Here is a 23,423-nt window from a genome sequence, read left to right as displayed (position 1 = left end):
CTGCCACACCCCGCCTCGGGGCTCAACACTCCAGTGAGAAACAGAGTGTAACGGTGAAACACAGAGCCTTTGACTGCTGGGAGGAGCCAGCAAGTCCAATTTCTTTGCAGTTGAGGAAACTACAGCCCATGAATGGAAGAGATGAGCCTCTCTTATACCTATTTGTGCATCAGGGTTTTCCCCATGACAGTGCCATATGTAATCTGTGTCCACGGTCTGTCTGGTCCAGGCACATAGTTGGCAGAAGCCACCCTCTCAATACTACAGCTTTCCTAGTGAAAACACAGAGACCACAGTGGGCAAACATCCCTGCCTCTTCTCTTGGGATGCCCATCACCTTCCCTAACTCCTTACAAGGGGCCTGGATGAAAAATCAGAAACAGGATTAGATTTGGGCTGTTAGGAGACAGTATGTGCCTATCTCTGAATTCTCTTCTCCCTGCTTCATTTCGGGAGCCTGTGTTGGAAGAGAGGCACAGAAACTTCCCAGAGACAATGTGTCCTAAGACCTCTGAGAAGAAGGACCAGTAGCAGTCTATGGCCTGTTAGGAACCGGGCCTCACAGCAGGAGGTAAGCGGCAGGCAAGTGACTGAAGCTTTATCTTTATTTGCAGCGGCTCCCCAGCACTAGCATCACTGCCTCAGCTCTACCTCAGGTCATCATGCATTAGATTCTCTCATAGGAGCACCGGTCCCTGGGGCCAAAAAAGTTGGGGACCACTGTTCTAGAAAGGTCTCAGGTCATCATGCATTAGATTCTCTCATAGGAGCACTGGTCCCTGGGGCCAAAAAAGTTGGGACCACTGTTCTAGAAGGGTCCTAAATTCAGGTTCCTCCTCCTGGCCTTCAGTTTCAGAACTGTTTTAAGAAAGGAAGAATGTTGGCCAATCCTGAAAAAGACCTATACTTCTAGACAAGGACAAAAAAGGACGGCTTTTTGGGTAGAGTGTAGAAGTAGGAACAGAGGCCAAATAGCTTGTCACCTCACATAATTCTCTGAATCATCCCACACCGAGCCATGGTCAGCTTCTCACAGTGTGATCCAAACATCTCTATGCTTGGCTCCCACATTCAGCCAAACTAAGTTGTTTCCAATTGTCTCACCCTCTCCCAGCCTGGGGGCCTCTGACCTCTGGCCTTTCCTCAGAAAAGCAATGTAGAGCTTAGATCCGCAGGAATGTCTCCCACCGCTGGGCCCCTCAGAATGTCAGTCTGCACCAGGTCCCAGGAGGCAACGTCTGAGAGAGGGAGCAAGGAAGCCGGCTTTGGCAGAGAAGCGATGGAAGCCCAGACATACCTACCCCTAGACACGCCATCTTTCTGTCAGCTTTCCCACGTTGGTTGGCTCTGCCAAGAGCCATCCCAATTGCTGTTCGATTATCATGGGATCACCACCTCCTTGAACGAGGATGGAAAGACCAGTATGTAACTCATTAGCTCAGGCTTCACCACTGTGGAGCCACAGGAACAGAATAATGAAAATTCCACGGGCTCTTCCATAGGACCTCCAGGCCCAGTGCCACAGTCAGTGTATGCTGTGCTTTGTGTGAATTAGAAAAAGCAGGCCCCTCTGGACAGATAAACTTTTAAAGGTGCCTACTCTGAGTGAACAAAACAGTAAAAATTGTCCCCATTTGTGCCTCTGGCCAGGCAGTCTTAGGCACAACATAATTTGTACAATTAATTATGTATGCAGCCCTGAGTCAGCCCCCTTTCGAAGCCTCCCTCAGGTCATCTGGGTATTTTTCGCAGGTCTTGTGCCTACCAACTGGTCCACTTCCTGCAGTTCCCACCTATCATCTGCGCTGTTCGTTTTTTCCTGCTCTGTCTCTGAGGCCAATGACGGGTATCTCACGTCTGCTGAAGCCAGCTACGAGGGTGCTGATGTCTAGGCCCAGGAGTGGTCTCCCAGTGCTCTCGGAGTGGCCAATCTTTGAGATGCTGGAGCTGCGCTGTACCTTCAACACCTGGGCATGAAGACAGTGCTGCTGGAAGCCAGCCTTACACAGAATAGCCTCCTGCAGCCTCTGCCACAGGCCCTCTCTCCACAAGGCCAGGAGTCCTCAGGGCCATGCCAAGGAGGGTCACTGTCCAAGGTGGCTATCAGGTGGCCTCCTCATTCCTCATGGGAAAGCACTCCTGCATCCACCATTCCTCTTCCTTCAAGGCAAACAAAATTGCCTGTCAGGGGCTCCGCCCATCAGTTTTTGGGCAATATATAACACATTGGAGTGGAGACTCCCACTACATGTGATGCTGGGAGACCCTAGGTTCACTCCTCTCCCTGAACGTAAAGTTTAGCTTCTCTAGAAGCTGAAGTTTATTAAACATTAGAAGTGGTTGAATCCTTCAAATTAGAGTTGAAGTTTGTGGTACCCAGAGTACTGGGCTTGAAATAAGAAGCTGGCAACGTTAAGATCCTACTCTGCTCTTCCTCAATGGGAACTCTCATAGCCACTTTATTTTTTTGAGTTTGGATTGCCTCATGCGTAAATTGAGCACAGTAGTGAATACCTGGGAACTCTTTAGATTTTCCAAGACCTTCCTGAAGCACAAAACTCTGGTCAAGTTAATGCCAGAGCAAAACAGCCTAATTTTGCACTACCTATTAGCTACATAGCTTATTTAGATCCACTTCTTACCTTGCTTCTTAATAGCCCTACCATATGACTTCTTCCGTTCCTCAGCTTATGGGCCATTCCAACCTTTTGGCTCTTTTCTGCCAGAGGTAAAAAAGTTGATAACTGGTATCTCCTCTTTCAGTATGTATGTTTTTTGCATATATCAGTATAGAAATTCTGGGTCAGGCAATTTTTAATGGTTTGAGAAGACCCATGAAAAGTAAGTTAGCTCTGCAGAAAAGCAGAAGCATAGTCTAGAAAAGAGTTTCCATGAAATGAAAGAGAGAAACCCAGCTCCTTGGAGAGTACCCTAATACCCTGTCAGCAACAGCTACTGTGAGATGCAACTGGGCAGCAGCCAGTAGCCCCTAGCCCCAGGCTAATGTATCTTTTCACCCTTCACCTCCCTTCCTCCTGGCAACACAAGATGGTTTGGATTACTATGCCTCTTTCTCATTGGCTCCTCTACCTCAAGATACCTCATCACTGGTAAGTACAAGATGCAGATGCTATTCTGATTGGCTGATCTGTTGCTGGGGTAAAGGCCAGCATGGTGATGCTGCTTTCCCAGATGTGGTCTCTTTCAGGCCCTGAACACACAACACCCCCATTCGGTCTCTCTTGACCTTCCTCCCACCCCCAGACAGTCTCTCCCTCCTCCTGTGGTTGCACAGTAAACAAGTAGTCTGTCCAAGGGTTCCCTGGAGACCCAGAGTTTTCATCTTTGCAGTGTTTAGCCTGCTAAAGCTGGATTTTGTATAATCCATGAAGGCAAAGTTGGGGGAAATCAGCCTTTGACAATCAAGAACATATGCATCTCCACAAGACCAAGTAAGAGATCATATATTTTCTGACAATTAAATCCCTCTAATAGCCACTGATGCAGATAGGTATGGCTTTGCATGTAAAGTAAATGGATGAAAATGAGGGGCTTGCTAGTCCCCAATTGCTACACATTGCCATTGTGCCTGAAATTCCACCATTAAGATTTATTCCTTTTTTATTTTTATTTTTTATTTATGCCTACAGCACCTGGTCTTCCTAGGTGGTCTCCCATCCAAGTACTAATGAGGCCCAACCCTGCTTAGCTTCCCAGATCAGACATCAGGCTTGCTCAGGGTGGCATGGCAGTAGACCATGAACTGTGGCTCCACTGGGGCATGAACCCAGGACCTTCTGCATGTAAAGCAGATGTATTAACTGCTACACTATGGAACCACGTCCAAGATTTATTCCTTTGTGTATTTTCTTCTCCTGAGGCCTACTGTTAAACTATGAAGAGCCTAAAATCTGTTCTGAAAGATGTGTGAGAAGGTTTCTTTATGATCAAATAAGTTTAGAGACACCAACATTGATACCAACATATTTCAGCACCCCCAGTGGTAGGCAAAATAATGGCCCCCAAAGACATCTACGTCCTAATCCATGGAACCTGTGAATATGTCACTTTATGTAACATAAGGGACCTGGCAGATTTGATAAAAGTTCAGGACCTTGAGATGATAGAAAGGTTATCCTAGATCATCTGGATGGGTCCAAACTAATCACATGAGCCTTTAGAAGAAGGGAGATTTTCCTGACTGTGGTCAGAGAAAAAGATGTGGTGACAGAAACCAGAGAGATGCTTTGTTGCTTGCTTTGAAGATGGAGGAAGGGGACCACAAGCCAAAGAATACCAGTGAATGCCTCTAAAAACTGGAAAAAAAAGAAATGAATTCTCCCAAAGAACCTCCAGAAACATAGTCCTGCCAACACCTTGTTTAGCTCAGCGAGACTGAGTCAAACTTCTGACCTACCAAACTGTAAGATAACAAACTGGTGTTGTTTTAAGCTACTAAGTTTATGGCAGTTTGTAATAGCAGCAATAGAAAACCAATACCCCTCCTCCCTTAAAGAGTCATGGTACACTTTGGCATATTAGGGGCTTTAGAGAGCCTTTCAGTAAAGATGCCATTTAATAATTCAGAAACTTGTTTAAACATCAGACACTTATTCCCCTGTACCATCTATTGTCATCTTAGAAAATGATGTGGAAAATATTTCATTAAAGCATTAACTCTTATTAACATCTTTGTGAGATTTAATTCATATGTTTTCAATGTGATAGTTAGGTGAGAAGAGTAGGACACAGGATAGGTAAGTTTTGATGGGCCAGCATGCGAGGTCTAAAGAGGTGAGGCCTGGGTGCAAGAACTCAATGGAGAGAGTGGGGAATAGAGAGGAGGTGGGCGCACCTTAAAAACTTCAGCAGCTACATAACTTGTATTGTGCTCAATAGTTTGTGTCAAATTCTCCTTGCCCTTCATCTTCTCTAGGAAATTTTCCCTGATCTCTTCTCCCTAGGCCTAGATTGGAAGCTCTTCCTATGTGCCTCCGTGGCCCACTGTTTTTATTTACATCTGGTTGTGGCAGCGATGTACTGAAATTGCCTTTTTTATTTACCTGTCTCTCCATTAGCCTTAAGTTCCTAGAAGACAAGAACTGTATCTAGTTCACCGTTCACATCTTCTGTGTCCCACCAATGCCTAACATGTTAAAGTACTCAGGCTGAGATTTTGCCTCATCATCTTTGGATCATAAATGTGTAAGCGCTTAATCCTCACTTCTCTCACAATTGCTGCTGCTGTTGAAGCCTGTGCTGGCCCTGTGTTTGTCACTCAGCCATAGTCCAGCCGAATAAGAATTCACATTTCAAATAAGACCGCAGAGCACCTCTGTCACACATTTTGTTCCTATTTTTGTTTTATCTGTCTCTCTCTTTTTCTGGTGAAACAAGCAAAGGGTTTAGACTGAATGTGTTCTGTGTTGTATCACAGTTTACTGGGCATCTGAGTAGGCTACAAGGCTGAGATCAAAGGAGTGAATACTACACTTCCGAGACAGTTTATAGGAAACAGTTGAAATTGAGGAGTTGTGGTTGTGAACAGGACACTCTAGGGAAAGGAAATGAGGGGCTAGGTCGGTACTAGTATAACAGATAAGAGATAAAATGAGCCAGAGAGAGAATCCCATATACCACATCACCCATAATCCAGGGAAGCTTCCTGAGTGTAGAGGACTTGGAAGTAAAGAGTAATCAAAATTTCCTATGGGGAACCAATCCTTCCCTTATCTCAGTCCCAAGGTGAAACATGTAATTTGGGCCTGAACAATTAGAGCCCCAAATCTATTAGCCCCAGTGACTGTGTGGAGAAGGAGCTAATTAGAATGACTACTGAGTCTGAATTTGAACCTGGAAAGATAAAGTCCTGAAACTGTTACTCAATGGAGAATGAAAATTTACCAACGTGAAGAAGAGCAGAGGTGTGAAATAGGAGGCCCAGTCCTATGATATCACATGAGTTCTGGGTTAAGCATCATCTGCTCCCTTGGTCACAACTGACGTACTAGTTTCTTCCTCAAGAAATTGGAACTGAGCCTAAGAGGCCAGTGTCAGTAGAGGTGGTTTCCTGAAGTGGCAAAGAGGCAAAACCTTGGAAGCCATGGCATAGCTGTGTTTTCTGCCTGTGGACTGTGTAGCAGAGAAATCAAAGCAATATCATCACCAGATTATAGATGAAGAAAATTAAAGGTCAGAGAGATTATGTGGTTTACCTAAAGCTGTAACTTTGGTATGATGTTTACAGAACTAGAATCCAACTTTTTTGAATTCAAGAGGTGGGCAGGAAACAACTGGGTCAGAGCAGCCTAAGAACTCTGGACACACGTGAGTCTTGGTTGGGGCAGAAAGCAGCACGGGTGATTATAGCCTAGCCAAACACCCCAGAAAAAAATCAGGCCAAGCACAAGCATTCAATCGCCTTATATTCAAAACATCAAGGACATTCTGACGCATAAAGTGTGCCTTGCTTGGCTCAGAGACTGGCCTTAGAGGTAGGACACAGGAAGCGCCAGCAAAGAATTTATAACGACTAAGCCGGCGGGACCCGAGTCTTGGGTACCTTAGATTCTGGAAACTACAACTCCCATTATGCAGCGCGACTGCAAGGGCTAAAACCGGGATAAACTACAAGCCCCAGAATCCCTTGAGCAAGGGGCGCGAGTACGCAGGAACGGAGGGGCGTGGATACGTCGTCCGCGCGGGACCGTTAAATTTGAAACTTGGCGGCTCATCTTGAGATGGCTAGTTTGTGAGAGGGAGCTTCGTGCTTTTGTCCTGGAACACCATCTGGTCGCTTCGATACCTCTAAGGACAGGTTGCAGAAAGAAACTCAGACGGTCTCCGGCGCTGAGGAAAGGCCCCGGCAGGTGGAGGACCTGAGCCAGGAACGCAGGATGGCAGCAATGAAGAAGGAAGAGGGTGGACCGAGGTAGGTACGGGAGAAGGACTGGGAGCTGGGCCTGCGAGACCCAAGGATGCCTAACCCGACAGGGCCCCATTCAGAACAGTCAAGGAGAGGAGTGGCACGGTCATTAGAAGAGCAGGCCAGGCCGCAGCCTCCTTCCTGTTGGAGTCGGATGCAAGGGGTGCAGGGGAAGACTCAAAGTAAGCACTGACCTCAGTGTAATTGCGGGCGGGTAAGAATCCCGCTGCATTCAGCTTCAACACAAAGAAGGCTGTGGAACCCCAGTGGTACAAAGAGCTTGGAATTTGTAGTGGGGGCTGTATCTCAGTTCAGCCATTTCTTAACTGTTTGACCTTGGACACGTCTTAATATGGAAAATGCTGAAATTAATCCTACCTTGCGGGTTCTGGGAAAACTCAAAGTGTTTGTAAAGTAACACTCTGCCTCCAAATAAGTGCTCAAGAAATGGTAGTTGCTGTCATTATGCCACTAACATAGTTAGAAATATAAAAAGCCCTTTTCTTTATATAAATATGCTTACTGCTTTTCTTTATATAAATATGTATCAGCTCTTCTGGGTTGGAATTCTGTATGCGTTTTCATTATGGGGTACACAATACTTAGGTAAATAGCAATCTACCAAGCACTAGGTACAGCAAATAAAAGGATCTCCACCCTCCTGAAGCTTAGATTCTAGGGGGGATGAGGTTAGGGACAACAGACAATAAACAAGATAAACTAAAAGTTAGGTAGTGGTCAGTACTAAAAAAAAAAAATAAAAGAAAAAGTGTTGGGGAGAGGGTTGGTGCAATTTTAGATAGTTTTGAACAGGGAGCCTCACTGAGAATGTCATTTGGGTCAAGACTTGAAGGAAACTCAAGAGCTCATCATGCCTATATGTGCGGGAAGTACAAATGCTGGATGGAGGGTGAGGATTAGGGGAGGAGCTGCACCTGGCAAAGTAGCTGGAGCAGAATGAACGTGGAGAGTAAAAGGAAACGGAGGAAAAAAGGTGAGGATGCAGGTATTGTAAGGACTGGGCTTTTACTTTGATTGTAATCGACAGTAATTGGAAGGTTTTGAGTAGAGGAAAGACATATGACATGAATTTAAATGGGATCACTTTGGCTGAATTGTTGAAAAGATTAAAGGCAAAAAAGGATAGGAGTAAAGAAACCAGTTAAGAGGTTATCGAAATAACTCAGGCGAGAGAAGTTGGAGCTTGAGCTAAGCTGGAAACAGTGGAGATGGTGAGAAGAAGTTGATGGTAGAACCAACAAAATTTACTCAGTTAATTAGAGTTGTGAGAAGGGTATCACGGTTAGCACTAAGACTTTTGACCTGAGCAACTGAAAAAGTGAAATTGCCATTTATTTGAGATGAGGGAAGGCTGTGGGAGGAGCAGGCCTGAGAGGAGGCAGGTGGACGAAGAAGCAACTCAGTTTAGGACATTTAACTGAGATAATTTAATTAATTTAAGAGCGAGAAGAAAGATGAACTGAACAAATATTTATTCAGTGCTTACTAGTGTCAGATCTTGTATTAGACCATGGGGATACAAAAGTAAATGACAGGGCCATTACAGGATTCACACAATGTTAAAAAGATGTGGGTAGTTACAACCTAAATTATTAACCACTTATACTTTATTTTCTTCAAGAGAGTTTTTGCTGGCATCTAGACTGAGATCATACCTTTTACTCTATTTTGAAGATTAGTTCCTAATCTGTCTCTTTGTTTTAAACCCAGAGATAATGTCTCGCATCCAGAAATAGGCTTCTATCTGTCCAGTGTGGAACTCTGAAGTTCATAGTACATATTCAATATGGTGATTGCCTCCAAAAAAAGTTGTGGAGATGCCCCCCCACAGACTTGATAAAATTTGGGGAAGGGGGCTGTTGTGACCAGTAAACTGTATATTTCTCTGCTTCTGCTTTGGGCTGCCTATATATATAAACTTCAGTTTTAAGTCATCAGTTGAAACATAGATGTTAGTCTGATGAACACTTTGCTAATTCTAAATTAAACTAAATGATGCATTCAATGGTTAGCATAGAACTGCTTTTTGTCTACTTTGCTAAATTTTTAATACTTTTTTCCCTTCTTTTCTTCCTTCCTTAAACTTTATTCTTACAGTACTGTCTACAATACTGTTGCTACATTCTCTTTCATTAGGCAAATACTAGAGCCGTAAATTTGGAAAGGCTCAGAAGCTTAGGAGAGTAATAATAATACTACTAGTGTGCCTGCCCACGATCTTCAATGCAGAGATCATGAGTAATCGCTTATCTGAAAACATTTACAATAATCTAGTGATATAATAACTCCGTGTTTGTATGAGACTTACTTTTGTTTCCCCCTTCATAGTGAAGCCATGTCTCTGGAGGGAGATGAATGGGAGCTGAGTAAAGAAAATGTACAACCTTTAAGGCAGGGGCGGAGCATGTCCACACTTCAGGGAATATTGGCACAGCAAGAATCTGCCCGTAACACTACTCTACAGCAGCAGAAACGGTGTGTAAAACAGTTGTGGCTCAACCTGTCATCATTCATCCTCAACTGTGGTAGATAATGTGTATGGATCGATGCACAATGGCATAGGGAGTACTCTTCAAAAATTGGTAGTATGAGAATCTGTTCCCCACCTGCTTTTTCATCACATGACAGCTATCTAAAGATCTCCTCAAGAATGATTAAGAGCAAGAGGTATAGGATTTCATTTCATCATGGAACAGCCAAACTCTTGTATCAATAGAAATACATCTTATACAGGGGGCAATGCAAAGCAGAGTAAAGCAAGTATCAAATTACAGTATTTCCCTGAAGTATTATGTCACTCTGAATCCCTAAACAGAATTAACTCTTTGATAGTAATCAATTAGAGAAATTTCTTTGGATTCTGAGTGCTGAGGGAGAATGAATCTACTACCTTTCATGTATATTCAATTATTAAGTTTCTAGGAAAGTATTTTTGATAATATGCCAAAAAGAAATAGTGATCTCCAAAGAAAATGTAAATAAACCTCAGAGAAACTTTATACTAAAAAATTTCTCAATAATCATTTAACAAGCTCTGGATAAACAAAAGCTGAAAAATACTAGTACATTATTCAAATGGATATAGGGAATTTGTTCTCCTTTGACTAATACATGTTTTGATAAATATGCTTTTTTCAAAAAAGTAAAGTATCAGTTTCTACCCTCAATCTCTGACAAAAAAATTTCTGCCATCATACACAAATTATCATAATTGTGGGTTATAATGTAATGAATATCCCTGTTCATCTCATTGGATCTTTAAAAGCATTAGGTTTTATGGTTCTGTTTCAGAGTTGGTGGTGTTCTAATCTTACCTCTTCTTCCTGGCTTCTGGAACATTACACTTAGTTATACTAGTTTTTCTACTTCTCTAACTACTCTTCCATTTTTCTTATGGGCTTCCTACTGCATTTTACCTGTCTTTGTTCTTTTTCCTCCATTCTCCGTCCATATTCAAGTTTTCCAGGGTTGTTTAACAACTGTGTACATCCCTTCCTTGCCTTCTAAGTGTCTTTTTATCTCTTATAGCATATAATTAGATAAATGTTTCACTAACGTATTAAATACTGAATCTCTTCTTACATAAATGACCTTCCTTTTTCTACTCCATTTTGGTTACTGGTACCAAAACTCACCTAAATTATCTTACTGCTCTCACCCTAATTTTATTTAGTTGGTTCCTAAGGACCGGTGTTTTTTTTTTTTGTTTTTTTTTTTTTAAGGGTAATTTAAATCCAGTGAAATGCTGAGATTTTTATATATACTGTTTGACATGCATTTCAAGACAACATTTTCATTAGTTAATTAGTTTTGACATGCATTTCAAGACAACATTTTCATTACCTCAGTAAGTTCTCTCATGCCCCTTCCCAATCAAAGCAACCAGTGATCACATTCTATCACCATAGGTTACTTTTGCTTATTCTAGAATATTCTGTATAAATGGAATCATACAGTTCTTTCACTCAGCGTGTTTTTTTAAGCTTTATCATGTTGCATATATCAATAAATTATTCCTTTTTACTGCTTTATTGCAATAAAAAAGTGGAGTAGTATTCCACTTTTTTATCTATTCATCAATTGATGGACATTTAGATTCTTTCCAGTTTTGTGCGCTTTATGTATAAAGCTGCTATGGACATTCTTGTGCATGGCTTTTTGTAGACATAGATTTTCACTTTTATTGGAATGGAATTACTGGGTCATAAATGTATGTTTAAAAATAAGTGTATGTTTAACTTTTTAAGAAACTTTTATTAGAGTATAAATTCCTTTGTGTCGGGGCCTATTTTGTTTTTCTTTATATCAAACATAACCCCTTATACAGTTTTTTTTTTAATTTATCTAAATTTTTTATTATATAATACTTCCAACTGGTAAGTCTCAACTTAGTCTTAGCACTTTGCCTTTCTCAGGTCTTTACAGAGTCATAATTAATACTTTCTTTAAGACACTTCCAAAATTCTATATGGTATTATTCTCTGACTAAGGTTGCCTATGGAATTTTTTTAAAGATTCTTATTTGTACATATCTTTTTGTGTACGTATTTAGTTCAATACTATCATATACAAAATAATAGCTGTTATTCATTGAGTGCTTACTGTGTCTAAACATTTTACATTTAAGATTAATCAACCTAATAAGATAGGTACAATTATTATCCCCATTTTATAGATGAGGAAACTGAAAACAGTTTAAATAGCTTATCCAGTGTCATTCAGGTAGTAATCAGTGGAGCTGCATTTGAACCTAGAGAATCTTGTTCCAGAGCTTTAAATTGCTTTATAATACTGCTTTCCTATATGTTTTATTAGAATTTGTTTCTCTAATTTCTACATGTTTTGTCTTTCCTGTTATCAGGCAGAATCCTAATTCTATTCTTTTCTTTCTATTTAACCCTCAAATTCCAGTGGAGTTATCTAGATTGATGTTAAATACTGAATAAATGAATAAAAATAGAGGTTATACTTGTTCACTCTGGCTATTGTCATTATTGCTTATGTTAACATTTTCTGTTTAAATTTCAGGGCATTTGAATCTGAAATTCGATTTTACACTGGAAATGACCCTCTGGATGTTTGGGATAGGTGAGTCCTTTTTATTTTAGAAGGGCAATGGAAACTTAACATGAGTCCCTGTGGCCATGCTTCTCAAATTGGGATGTACTGAGCAGTGTGCTGGAATATAAAGTGGTATCTTGGGGACACAGAGAGATAGAATAATTATAGTGTCCCTTCCTGAGGTATTCAAGACTGAAGACATTTCAAGTTTGTGGCATTCACCTTTGAGCTACACCCTTCTATCCCATCCCCATTGTTTCCAACAGGCACTTATTAGAGATACTTGGAAAAGTTTGAGAAATACAGGCTTAGGTCATGTCACTGAAGACCTCTAAATAAACATTTTCAATATATTAGATATTTCTGCTTTAAAAAAATCCAGAATGGGTCTTGAAGCAAGCACAAAAGTACACATTTCATTTTTTAAATATTCTTTTCCTTTTCTTCCTATTCAGGTATATTAACTGGACAGAGCAGAACTATCCTCAGGGGGGCAAGGAGAGTAATATGTCAACATTATTAGAAAGAGCTGTAGAAGCACTACAAGGAGAAAAAAGATATTATAATGATCCTCGATTTCTCAGTCTCTGGCTTAAATTGGTAAGTCTCAGATGCTATTTGAGTTTAAAATATTAAACCAAGAGATTTTTCTCTAGAGATCCTGATACACAAAAAAAATGGCAAAATCTGAGCCATTTTGTAGATACTAAACATTTAATAAATACTCAATATTTGGTAAATTGTTTCTACTTTAAAGATGGATTTTTATATAAGGTTTTTTACTCCTTTAAGCGTGATCACAAGGCTGGTTTGTATACCTCTCTATAGGAGTGGGTTCTTTCTTTTTCTTTTCTTTTTTTAGTACCTCTCTCCTTCCCTCCCTCCTTCTTTCCCTCACTGGGTCATGCAACTGTATTGGAAGAAAATATGTTGGAGCCAACACATGACGTTTAGTAAAATTGAGAAAAAGCTTTTGTAGGTGATTCTAGTATTTCTCTCTTTTTGAGAATCATTATCATAAAAAATGACATTTAATTCTTTGTCTGTCTTTGGGCTTCTTTTACCTAGTATGTTGCTGCATCCAAAAATGTCTGCCTGACTACTTTGTACTGTCTTACTTGATATGTAGTTCTTTTATTTCTAGAACACTCTTGAAGATTTTTTATGGAAACATCTTCAAATCAAATAATGACCAGAGTTTCTTAGACATTAACCTCATTGCTTTTATCCTAAAAGATATAAGAAAAAAGTAAGTGATAAATATTTAGAATGTTAGATAACAGATATTTAGATACTTACAAAAATAAATAAATTTTAAAAATTAAAAAATATACAAAATAGGTATTTAAATAATAGATTGGATAATTCTAAATAATAGAATATTTACAACAACTATACAATATTGGCATTTGAAATTGATAAAAATTTTTGACTAAAATATATCTCTTGAAGGCTTATTTTAAACTTCAAATAGTTAATAATATAGGAAATTAGGTGAATCTCGAAGGCATAATGTATCTTTATTTCCACAGTACATTTGATATATCTTTGTTATCCTTATTGACAAGTTGGAGAAATTACCTTAGGGATATTGTAGGAATCTGTAACAAAGGACAGTACCCAAAGAATGCTAAACAGATTTGTTAATGTGCATACCATAGTCCCTGGGTGGTGGTACACTAATAGATTTTGTTTTTCATTCTATTCTATGTAATATTCTTATATAATATTCTTATATGAAATTTATTAAAAATTTAGACTAGGTAAACCTCTAAAGTGACTTAAATCCCAGGATTCTATGATTGTATATATTTGGAGCTATTAAAAGTAACAATTAGAATAATTTCTCTGTTCGCTTATGCTAACCTGGTGCTGGTACTGAAGAGCAATGACATTATCTTAAAGTAAAAATCATATTCTAAACCAGTGCTACTGAAAGAATAGTCTGCAGACTATTCAAGTTAAGCACGAAAATTGAGAGTAGTAGTAATTATTTAGAAATTTTGTTAACGATTTGATGTTGCCACAACATCCAAACACATTAATATTTATCTGGTAACTTCTGTTTTTATTATATTTTCAAAAACTGTCAGTCCACAATGAAATGGAAATTCTTACACACACACACAAACTCCCAAAGCTGGCCCCTTCACCACAGGTAATCTGAGAAGCACTAATCTAGACAACCCTAAAATTCAAATGATCAGCCCTAGAATGATCAGCAATAATCTGAATTTTGTATGGGGATAACAAGGTGCATATTAAACTATTTTACTATTTTTTTTCTTTATGGGATGGTTAGGAAGAGTGAGAGATGATTTTCTCACTACTCTTTTTGCTTTGCAGAAACATGTCTCCAGTCAGAGTTATTTTTATAAGGGATAATTACAGTCTAGCTAAGGAAAATTTTGTTCTTAGAAAATATCCTGTATTTTTAATTAAAAGGGTAAAATTGTCTTAGTTTGGCTTTTTTAGGAGTTACCAAAAAGATTTTAACTTTTGGATCTATTACTCTAACCGCGATATCCTTTTATTTATGTTATTTCTTAAGTGATTTCATTCAGCACTCTGGAATAACCATGGGACAGCCAACCTTTTTTTGGCTGTCTTATGCTGCATCAGAGCTGTTCAGAAAGCTGTTAACAAAGTGAAATGTTAAACCTTATTTATATGGTAACAGATACCAAGGACTGGATCTTATAGCACATTCAGAATTATAACTTTGCTTGAAACACCATCACATATGGAAAATCATCACTAATTGGGGTAAGCAGAAAAAACAATTTAATGAATTACTACAAAATTAAACTATAAAATACTGTTTTTGTCAGAGATATAAATGGAGCATTTCATTTATTCAGGCTTTTTCTACCAAAACCTGGCTAGAGACTGAGTTATAGTAGCAATATTTTCTGGGGTTTTGGCACTTACTTTATTAGGAAAGACAGATATTAAGCATTAATTGTAAGTAACAAAAAAAACAGGAGAAGTGTTGAACTGTAAAGGCACACGTAAAAGGAGGACTTATCTTAGGCCAGACAAGCAGGAAAAGGTAGGTATGAGAGAAAATATATCTCATAAATAAACAAGATATTAGCCTCCCTGGTAGTAAAAGAGCTCCTAATTAGAATACTGAAATGCTATATTTATATGAAATTAGAAAGTTTTAAAAATAAGTATTTCTGTGAAAATAGTTGGGAATCACTACTAGCATTTTAAATTTGTACAATTCTTAAGTAATTTTTAACTTTTTAACAAAGTCCTACTAGGAATTTATCTTAAGAGAGTAATGTAAAACATGAAAGGATGTATGCATGAAGATATTTATTATTGAATTATAATTGGGCAAAATTAAAAGTTATTCATCCCCAAAATAGGAATAGTTAAATGATGGAAGATATAGGTAACACATTATTCATCTATTTAAAAATAATAGAGTAAGCATTAGCATAGAAAAATAAATGATACATTAAGTGGAATAAAAGCAATTTTTATATTAAAATTTTATAAAAATGATAAAAATCCTTTTTAAAGGATTAAATCCTGTATAAAAGACTAAAGAAAATAGGTATGAAACTGTTAATGGTGTGGGCTTTTTAGTGATTTCCACCCCCACCCCACCTTCTTGTTACTAGAATTACCTACATTATATTTGGTCTTATAAGGTTCCTTCTAAAGTACAGATTTGACCATGTCATTCCTTTGCTTATAGCTGTCCTACCCCAACACACATACATTGACTATCAGTTAAATCAAAAATTGATTAACTTCACATTCAAGACCTGTCACACCTTTTTTTTTAAACTCCTATCTTGCCTGAACCCCTTACAAACTATTTGTGCCTAGAGTGCCTTTCCTTTCTCATTCTTTACCTGATATAAGTCTATTCCTCTTTCAAGGCCATACTCAAATATACCTTCTTGAAGTTTTCCCTCCCCATCCTGTTTGCTTACAAATTAATCTCTTGTCTACTTTTTAGGTCTTCCCAGTATAGTCCTTACAACATTGTATTATAATAGACTTTTTTTTTTTCAATGCAGAAACTACAGATAGTATCTCCAGTGATTGTTTGGCACATAATAGACAGTAAGTGAATAGAAATTGGTTAACTCTTAATGCTTTTAATTTGTTACAGGGACATTTATGCAATGAGCCTTTGGATATGTACAGTTATTTACACAACCAAGGGATTGGCATTTCACTTGCTCAGTTCTATATTTCATGGGCTGAAGAATATGAAGCTAGAGAAAACTTTAAGAAAGCAGACATGATATTTCAGGATGGAATTCAACAGAAGGCTGAACCACTGGAAAGACTGCAATCCCAGCACCGGTATGCTGTTTCTCTGGAGCTTGTCTTAACTCTTTAAAACTAGTGGCTGTAAATGGTTGTTTTTGCATCATAAAGTGCTCTCTTGGATTGGCAAGTTTACTTAGTTCTCAGTTTTTTAAAAGGCATATTTAAAACTTTTTATTTAACATGCAGTAAAATTCATTCTATGGGATATGGTTTTATAAATTTTCACAAATGAAAAGAGACGTATAACCATCACCATGATCATGTTATAGAATAGTTCCATCACGCCATAGAATTCTCTCATGCTATTCCTTTATGGTCAACACCTACTCTCACTCCCAATCCCTTGGCAATGATTGATCTATTCTCCAGCCCTACAGTTTTGCCTTTTCCATAATGTCATATAAATGGAATCATACAATATGTAGTCTGGCTTCTTTCATTTAGCATAATGTATATTTGAGGTATAAGAGTTCTTTATATATTCTGAATACAAGTCTTATGTCAGATAAGTGATTTGTAAATCTTTTCTCCCAGCTTAAATTGAGTCTATTCATTTTCTTAACAGTATCTTTTATAGAATAAAGGTTTTTAATTTCGAAGAAGTCTAACTTATCAATTATTTCTTATGGATCACGTTTTTGGTATAGCTGAGAATTTTGTCCAGCCAAAGCTCACAAAGATTTCCTCTTTTCATCTTGAAGTTTTATAGTTTTACTTTTTACATTTAGATCTGTGATCCATTTTGAGTTAAATTTTTGTAGAAGGTATGGGTCAAGTTTTTCTTTTGCAGATGAACCTCCATTTGTTCCTGTGACACTTACTGAAAAGACTTTCTCCATTAAATTGCCTTTGCACCTTTGTCAAAAATCAGTTTCAGTTTGATCATGTTTGTGTAGGTTTCTGTTTTGTTCTGTTGATCAATGTGTCAGTTCATTAATGTATACCACACTACCCAGATTACTGTAACTATATAGTAAGTCTGGAAATCAGATAATATGAGTTCTCTAACTTTGTCCTTTTTAGCTCTTCTAGTCCTTCAACTTTCTGTATAAATTTTAGAATTTAGAATTATACATTTCTGGGATTTTGATTAGTATTGTGCATGAACACGGTATATTTCTCCTTTTGTTTAGATCTTTGATTTCTTTGAGTGAACTTTGGTAGTTTATGTTTTCAAGAAATTAGATCATTTCATTTGAATCGATGAGTTTATGGGGATAGAATTATTCATAGTAGTCCTTCGTTATCCTTTTAGTGTCTGTACGTTATATAGTAATCTCTCCTCTTTCATTCCTGATATTGGTAATTTGCTTCTTCTCTTTTTTTTCTCTCAGTCTGGCTAGAAGTTTATTGATTTTTATTGATCTTTTTAAAGAATGAGCTCTTGGTTTCATTGATTTTTCTCATTGATTTTCTGTTCTTAATTTTATTAATTTTTGCTTTTTTTTCCTTCTAAGCACTGCATTAGCTGTATCCTATGAGTTTTGATATAATACTATATCTTCATTTTCATTTAGTTTGAATTATTTTCTAATTTTCCTGTGTCTTTCTTTGGACTCATGGATTATTTAGAAGTGTTTCATTCCATTAGGAAATTCTTGGAGATTTTTCAAATATCTTCCTGTTGCTGATTTTTAATTTAATTCCTTATGGTCAGAGAACATAATTTGTATGGTTTCAAGTCTTTTAAATTTATTAAGGTTCATTTTATGGCCCAGAATATGGTCTATAGTGGTGAAAATACCATATACACTTGAAAAATATGTGTATTCTGTTTTTTTTTCTTCAATTCTACAATATCTGTTTTTTTAATATGCTATGTTTAGACTATTTAATATAATTATTAATTATGTTGGATTTAGGTCTACTATTTTATTATTTGTTTTCAGTTTATTCTCTGTCTTGTTCATCTGTTGTCCCTTTCTGGCCTTCTTTTGGATGATCTAATTATTTTTTAATATTTTATTTTATTTTATTGGTTTTTCTATTCTGTTACTTATTATTAGACTCTATGTCCTGTTGGTTGATATTCTGTGGAGAATATTGATGTTTTTGTCTTAGTAGGCAACTAGCCTTCAGCTGTCACAAGTTCTTTCTCATCTTATGTGGGTAATGGTCTCAGCGTCAGTTCATTTTTCAAGACCTTTGGGTCTATCCTGTATGTGTTATTTAGGGGTTAGTCTGGGACTTTCACAGTGGTTTATATTATAGTTCAGTTCTCTCAACCTATTCTGTGCTGCTTTGGTTCTGCCTTGTGCCTGCATAGTTCAGGAGTCCAGGTTTTGCGCCAATTCATGTACAGAGTTAAACAGCCCTTTTCTTCAGCTCATCCTCTCCCGTTTTTCTCCCATACTCACTGGCCCTCAAAGTCCCCTTTTCCCAGTCCTCTGGCCAGAAAGATGAAGGTTCTGTAGGAGTTTTTGCTTTAAACCCCACTGTTGGAACAATTCAAAACCACGAGAGAAAAGAGCAGAAGGGGAAAAAAACAGGAAACAACCCTATGTGGGTTGTTTCTTCAAGTTTAACTCCTCTCCACAGTGCACTTGTTTTGTTTATTTTTCAGAGGCCTCAGTTGTTTTTCTGTATTATGTCTAGAGATTTTAATTCTAATCCGTGAGAGAGAGGCTATTGTGGGCTTACTCCATCTTGGCCAGCATTTGCACTTTGTTCAGTTTTTTTACCCTTTTGATAATACTTAAAACTTTGGCAGCAGCACAGGAAGTTTAGTCTTCAAACTTCTGCCAGCTTTGCTGAAGTAAAATGTTACATGGGATGCACCTTTATTTCATATGATTACAGAAAAATGGTGTGTAGGGGATAGAGCAGTATGTTTGTAGAAAGAGAAAGAGGCACATACAGTGATAAAATAATGTGGCAAGATGTTAATTGCTGAATGTACCTGAAGAGTATATGGGTGCTTATTTACTCTTTCAACTGTTTTATAAATTTAAGAGTTTTATAATAAAAAGTTGATGGGAAACTCTGATCTTAATAAATTCTATAATCTTAGTCTTAGTCACCCTGATCTGATCCCCAGATCAACCTAATGGTAATCTTCAAGAATATTTTTAATTAATTGAACTTGGAGCTAAATCATTCTAGCCAAAACTGACTCTGATATCAAGGTGGCTTTCTTTATTACTGAAAGAATAAACACTTTGTTTGGGCTGTTTCTACATATTTCTTACCCCATCCTACCCTCCTCCCTTGTTTATTTTAACAAATTAGAAATTTTGAATCTGGGGAGGGAGAAGGAGGAAGGTAGATAGGGCAAAAGGGGTCAAATATCTGGTGACAGAAATCTAACTATGGGAGATGAATACACAATACAATGTGTGTGCATGTGTGTGTATGTATGTATGCCTGCCTTATCATTAAATTGTACACCTGAAACGTACTGGATTTCGTTAACCAATGTCACCATAAAAATAAATAAGTAAATAAGTAAGTAGGTAGGTAAGTAATTTAAAAAAAAGAAGAAGAAGAAATTTTGAATCTGGCAAGTAGTACTTATCTCACCAAAAGTTAATTGTCTCTTCTTTTACTTGAGACAATTCCAAGCTCGAGTGACTCGGCAAACTCTGATGGCACTTGAGAAAGAAGAAGAGGAAGTTTTTGGAGCCTCTGTACCACAGCGAAGCACACTGGCTGAACTAAAAAGCAAAGGGAAAAAGACAGCAAGAGCTCCAATCAGCCGTATAGGAGGTGCTCTCAAGGGTAAGTTTGTTAAATGTTATTATGGGAGACTTAGTCTCGGGTGGTAGGCAAATTATGTAAAGAGATAATATATAAATATATTCGTAGACACTGTCCTAGTTTTCTGAGTACTAGGTAGCAAAAAGAAGGAAGTCTAAGAAGAGCTGAGATCACAGGGTGCACTAAAACCAAAACATGTCAACAATTTTGTCCTAAGAAAAACCTAATATATAGGAAGCATCAAGAGTTTCTGAGTTCAAGAGTTGTTAGTTGAAAGATGATCTAATAATATCGAGTATTGTCAACGTAAACATGTACCAAAGCCTCAGCCAGTGTATAAATATGGTCTTAAGTCTTTGGGGGCTAGAAATTAGGCTTTCTTTGTAAACTGGAAGATGATCAACAATAAGGTTTTTTTTAATTCACCTAATTTTTTGAAAATTTGAGGTTCACAGCAACATTGAGCAGAAGGTACAAAGAGCAATAACTAATTTATTAACTGAATTTATGGAATTTGGACACAGACCAGAATATTTATTTTAAATCTCTTATACCTTTCTTGGTATCAACTTATCAATATTTAGAATGTTCTTGGAGATTCTAGAATTAAAGTATAGGGAGTATATGGTCCTAAAGAATATTTTATTCAGAACATAATGAAGCTTGATTGTAATAAACAGTCCTACAACAGAGAACACCCCTAATAAATGGGCTAATTTTAATTTGTCTTCTCTAGATTCAGTGTATCTTAGCTGATTTCCATCGACAGAAAATTTTAAACTCAACAATGAAGATTAAATTAGGGTTAGTCTCCGATAAAACTAGACAATGTTAGAATGATTATTAAAATAAGATGTAGAATTTATATATATATATTTATATGAATGAAAGGTTGGAGATGAGGAAAAGATTGGGAGAGTATAAATAACAAACAGAATGGACTAAAAAGTTAGTAATTTGACTCATTAAGGTTTTTTAAATTGTTATTTTTAAACTGATTCAATGGTAGAAGTAATCTTGATTTGGGGATGATTTAGGTATAATTTATCTGGCATCTAAGTTGATAATTAAAATTTTTACATGAAATTTTAATATTCTTTTCCTCCTAGCTCCAAACCAGAACCGAGGACTCCAAAATCCATTTCCTCAACCGATGCAAAGTAATTCTAGAATTACTGTTTTTGATGAAAATGCTGATGAGGCTTCTATAGCAGAGCTGTCTACGCCTACAGTCCAGCCATGGATTGCACCCCCTGTGTCCAGGGCCAAAGAAAATGAGCTGCAAGCAGGCCCTTGGAACACAGGCAGGCCTTTGGAACACAGAGTAAGGACTCTTACCTCTAGTGTTTTTGCTGACATTATAAAAAACTACAGATTTAGATTAAAGGAATATTTTTAGTATCTCTTTTAATTTCTCTTGAATAATTAGGCATGCATATGTTGTGTCAGAATGTATAACTGTGGTAATTTTAGTTTTCTTCTTCATTGCCAGCCTCGTGGCAATACAGCTTCTGTGACAGCTGTACCCTCTATGCTTCCCAGTTTTACTCCGTATGTGGAAGAGACTGCACAACAGCCAGTTATGTGAGTTTGAACTCCAGATATTTTGAGGTGGGAATTAATAAGAGTGGACAGGGGCCCCTATCCTAGTTCCCAAAGGCATTTTCTTCTTTGTGGGGGTAGAAGTAACCAGTTTAGTGTTTCCTTTATGTCTGTATTCCTCTGAGTATGTTAGAGCTAACAGACCATTAGGTAATATTTTTATTGAGGAATAAACATGATAGGTTTAACGTGATATGTTTATATTTATATTGCTGTTGTCAAAGATAATTACTGGGATTTAAGTAAGATGTTCTACCTTTGTTATTGACAGTAATTAGAAATTATGATAGTTTTTCTTCTGTTCCTACTCTTTCCTTACAGATGTTTTCTAATTCTTTTCCTAGTCCTTAGCATTTCTATTTATAAGAAAAAAGTACGAGGGGTGGCTCCATAATGTAGTGGTTAGCACGTCTGCTTTACATGCAGAAGGTCCTGGCTTCGCGCCCCAGGTGGAGCCACGGACCATGCCCCGGGTGTGCCAGGCCCAGGCGCACCAGGCGCCCTGAGTGTGCCGGGAGCGACAGGCCCTGGGTGCACGCCGCGAGCCTGTGGGAGGAGATGCCCCGCCTTCAGAGATCCAGTTCTTACTGGGAAATGGCAACATCCATAGGTCAGAGGTGGAAGTGAAGGGGGAAACTTCGCGCCCCAGGTGGAGCCACGGACCATGCCCCGGGTGTGCCAGGCCCAGGCGCACCAGGCGCCCTGAGTGTGCCGGGAGCGACAGGCCCTGGGTGCACGCCGCGAGCCTGTGGGAGGAGATGCCCCGCCTTCAGAGATCCAGTTCTTACCGGGAAATGGCAACATCCATAGGTCATAGGTGGAAGTGAAGGGGGAAGAAAAAGAAAAAGTACGATAGGTGATGATTAGATAATCCTACAGTCTGAGATTTAGTCTAATACATAACATTTTGGAGTTGTAATACTACATCGTACTCTGTGTCTCAGTGCAAGAGTTTCCTAATCTGTAACCCTCCACTATATTCTAGGTAGTATAGGAATGTAAAAATAGGTAAGATTAATTAAAAATTCTGTCTGATAAGTGCTCAACACGAAAGAGGCTGTTATTTTTTCTGTTTGCCAATAGTATTTTTTAATTTTTTCAATTATAGTTAGCATACAATATTATATTAGTTTCAGGTGTACAACACAGTGATTAGACATTTCTATAACTTACAAAGTGATCTTCCCAGATAAATCTAGTACCGTCTAGTACCATACATAGTTATTACAGTACTACTGATTATATTCCCTATACTGTATTCTACATCCCCATGAACATTTTGTAGTTACCAATCTGTACTTTTTAATCCTTCTCCCTTTCACCCATTTCCCCACTCACCCCCAGTCCAGCAACCATCAAAATGCTCTCTGTATCTATGAGCTGTTTCTGTTTTGTTTGTTTATCCTGTTCTCTAGATTCCACATATAAGTGAAATCATAAGATATTTGTCTTTCTCTGTCTGACTTACTCCACTCAGCACAGTAACCTTTAGGTCCATCCACTTTGTTGCAAATGACAAGATTTAATCCTTTGTTTATGGCTGAGTAATATTCCATTGTATATATGTACCACCTCTTCTTTATCCATTAATCCACTGATGGACATCCAAGTTGCCTTCATATCTTGGCTATTGTAAATAATGCTGCAATGAACATATAGAAGCACATGTCCCTTCAAAGTGGTGTTTTGGGCTTCTTTGGATAAATAACCAGAGGCGGATTACTGGGTCCTTCTTTGTCTCTTGGTATAGCCTTTGTTTTAAAGTCTGTTTTGTCTCTATAAGTATTATTACCTCAGCTTTTTTGTTTGTTTCCATTTT

The 23,423-nt window shown here is 37.9% G+C and overlaps 1 protein-coding gene across 1 annotated transcript in view; it reads left to right on the top strand.

Annotated features, from left to right (window-relative positions):
- Positions 1 to 6,677: 6,677 nt before the first annotated feature.
- BUB1B (BUB1 mitotic checkpoint serine/threonine kinase B) overlaps positions 6,678 to 23,423 on the top strand; it is a 41,381-nt gene continuing 24,635 nt past the window's right edge. Inside the window, exons 1-8 of the mRNA XM_006920498.3 lie at positions 6,678 to 6,931; positions 9,275 to 9,421; positions 11,975 to 12,034; positions 12,463 to 12,607; positions 16,143 to 16,339; positions 19,857 to 20,023; positions 21,112 to 21,326; positions 21,495 to 21,586. Coding sequence (XP_006920560.1) covers positions 6,897 to 6,931; positions 9,275 to 9,421; positions 11,975 to 12,034; positions 12,463 to 12,607; positions 16,143 to 16,339; positions 19,857 to 20,023; positions 21,112 to 21,326; positions 21,495 to 21,586 — 1,058 coding nt within the window. The 5' untranslated portion in view covers positions 6,678 to 6,896. The remainder of the gene's footprint in view (positions 6,932 to 9,274; positions 9,422 to 11,974; positions 12,035 to 12,462; positions 12,608 to 16,142; positions 16,340 to 19,856; positions 20,024 to 21,111; positions 21,327 to 21,494; positions 21,587 to 23,423) is intronic.

Source organism: Pteropus alecto, unplaced genomic scaffold (assembly GCF_000325575.1).
Source record: "Pteropus alecto unplaced genomic scaffold, ASM32557v1 scaffold86, whole genome shotgun sequence".
Taxonomy (NCBI): Eukaryota; Metazoa; Chordata; class Mammalia; order Chiroptera; family Pteropodidae; genus Pteropus; species Pteropus alecto.
The sequence above is the reverse complement of the archived record's forward strand: the minus strand, read 5'-3'. Positions and strand labels throughout refer to the sequence as shown.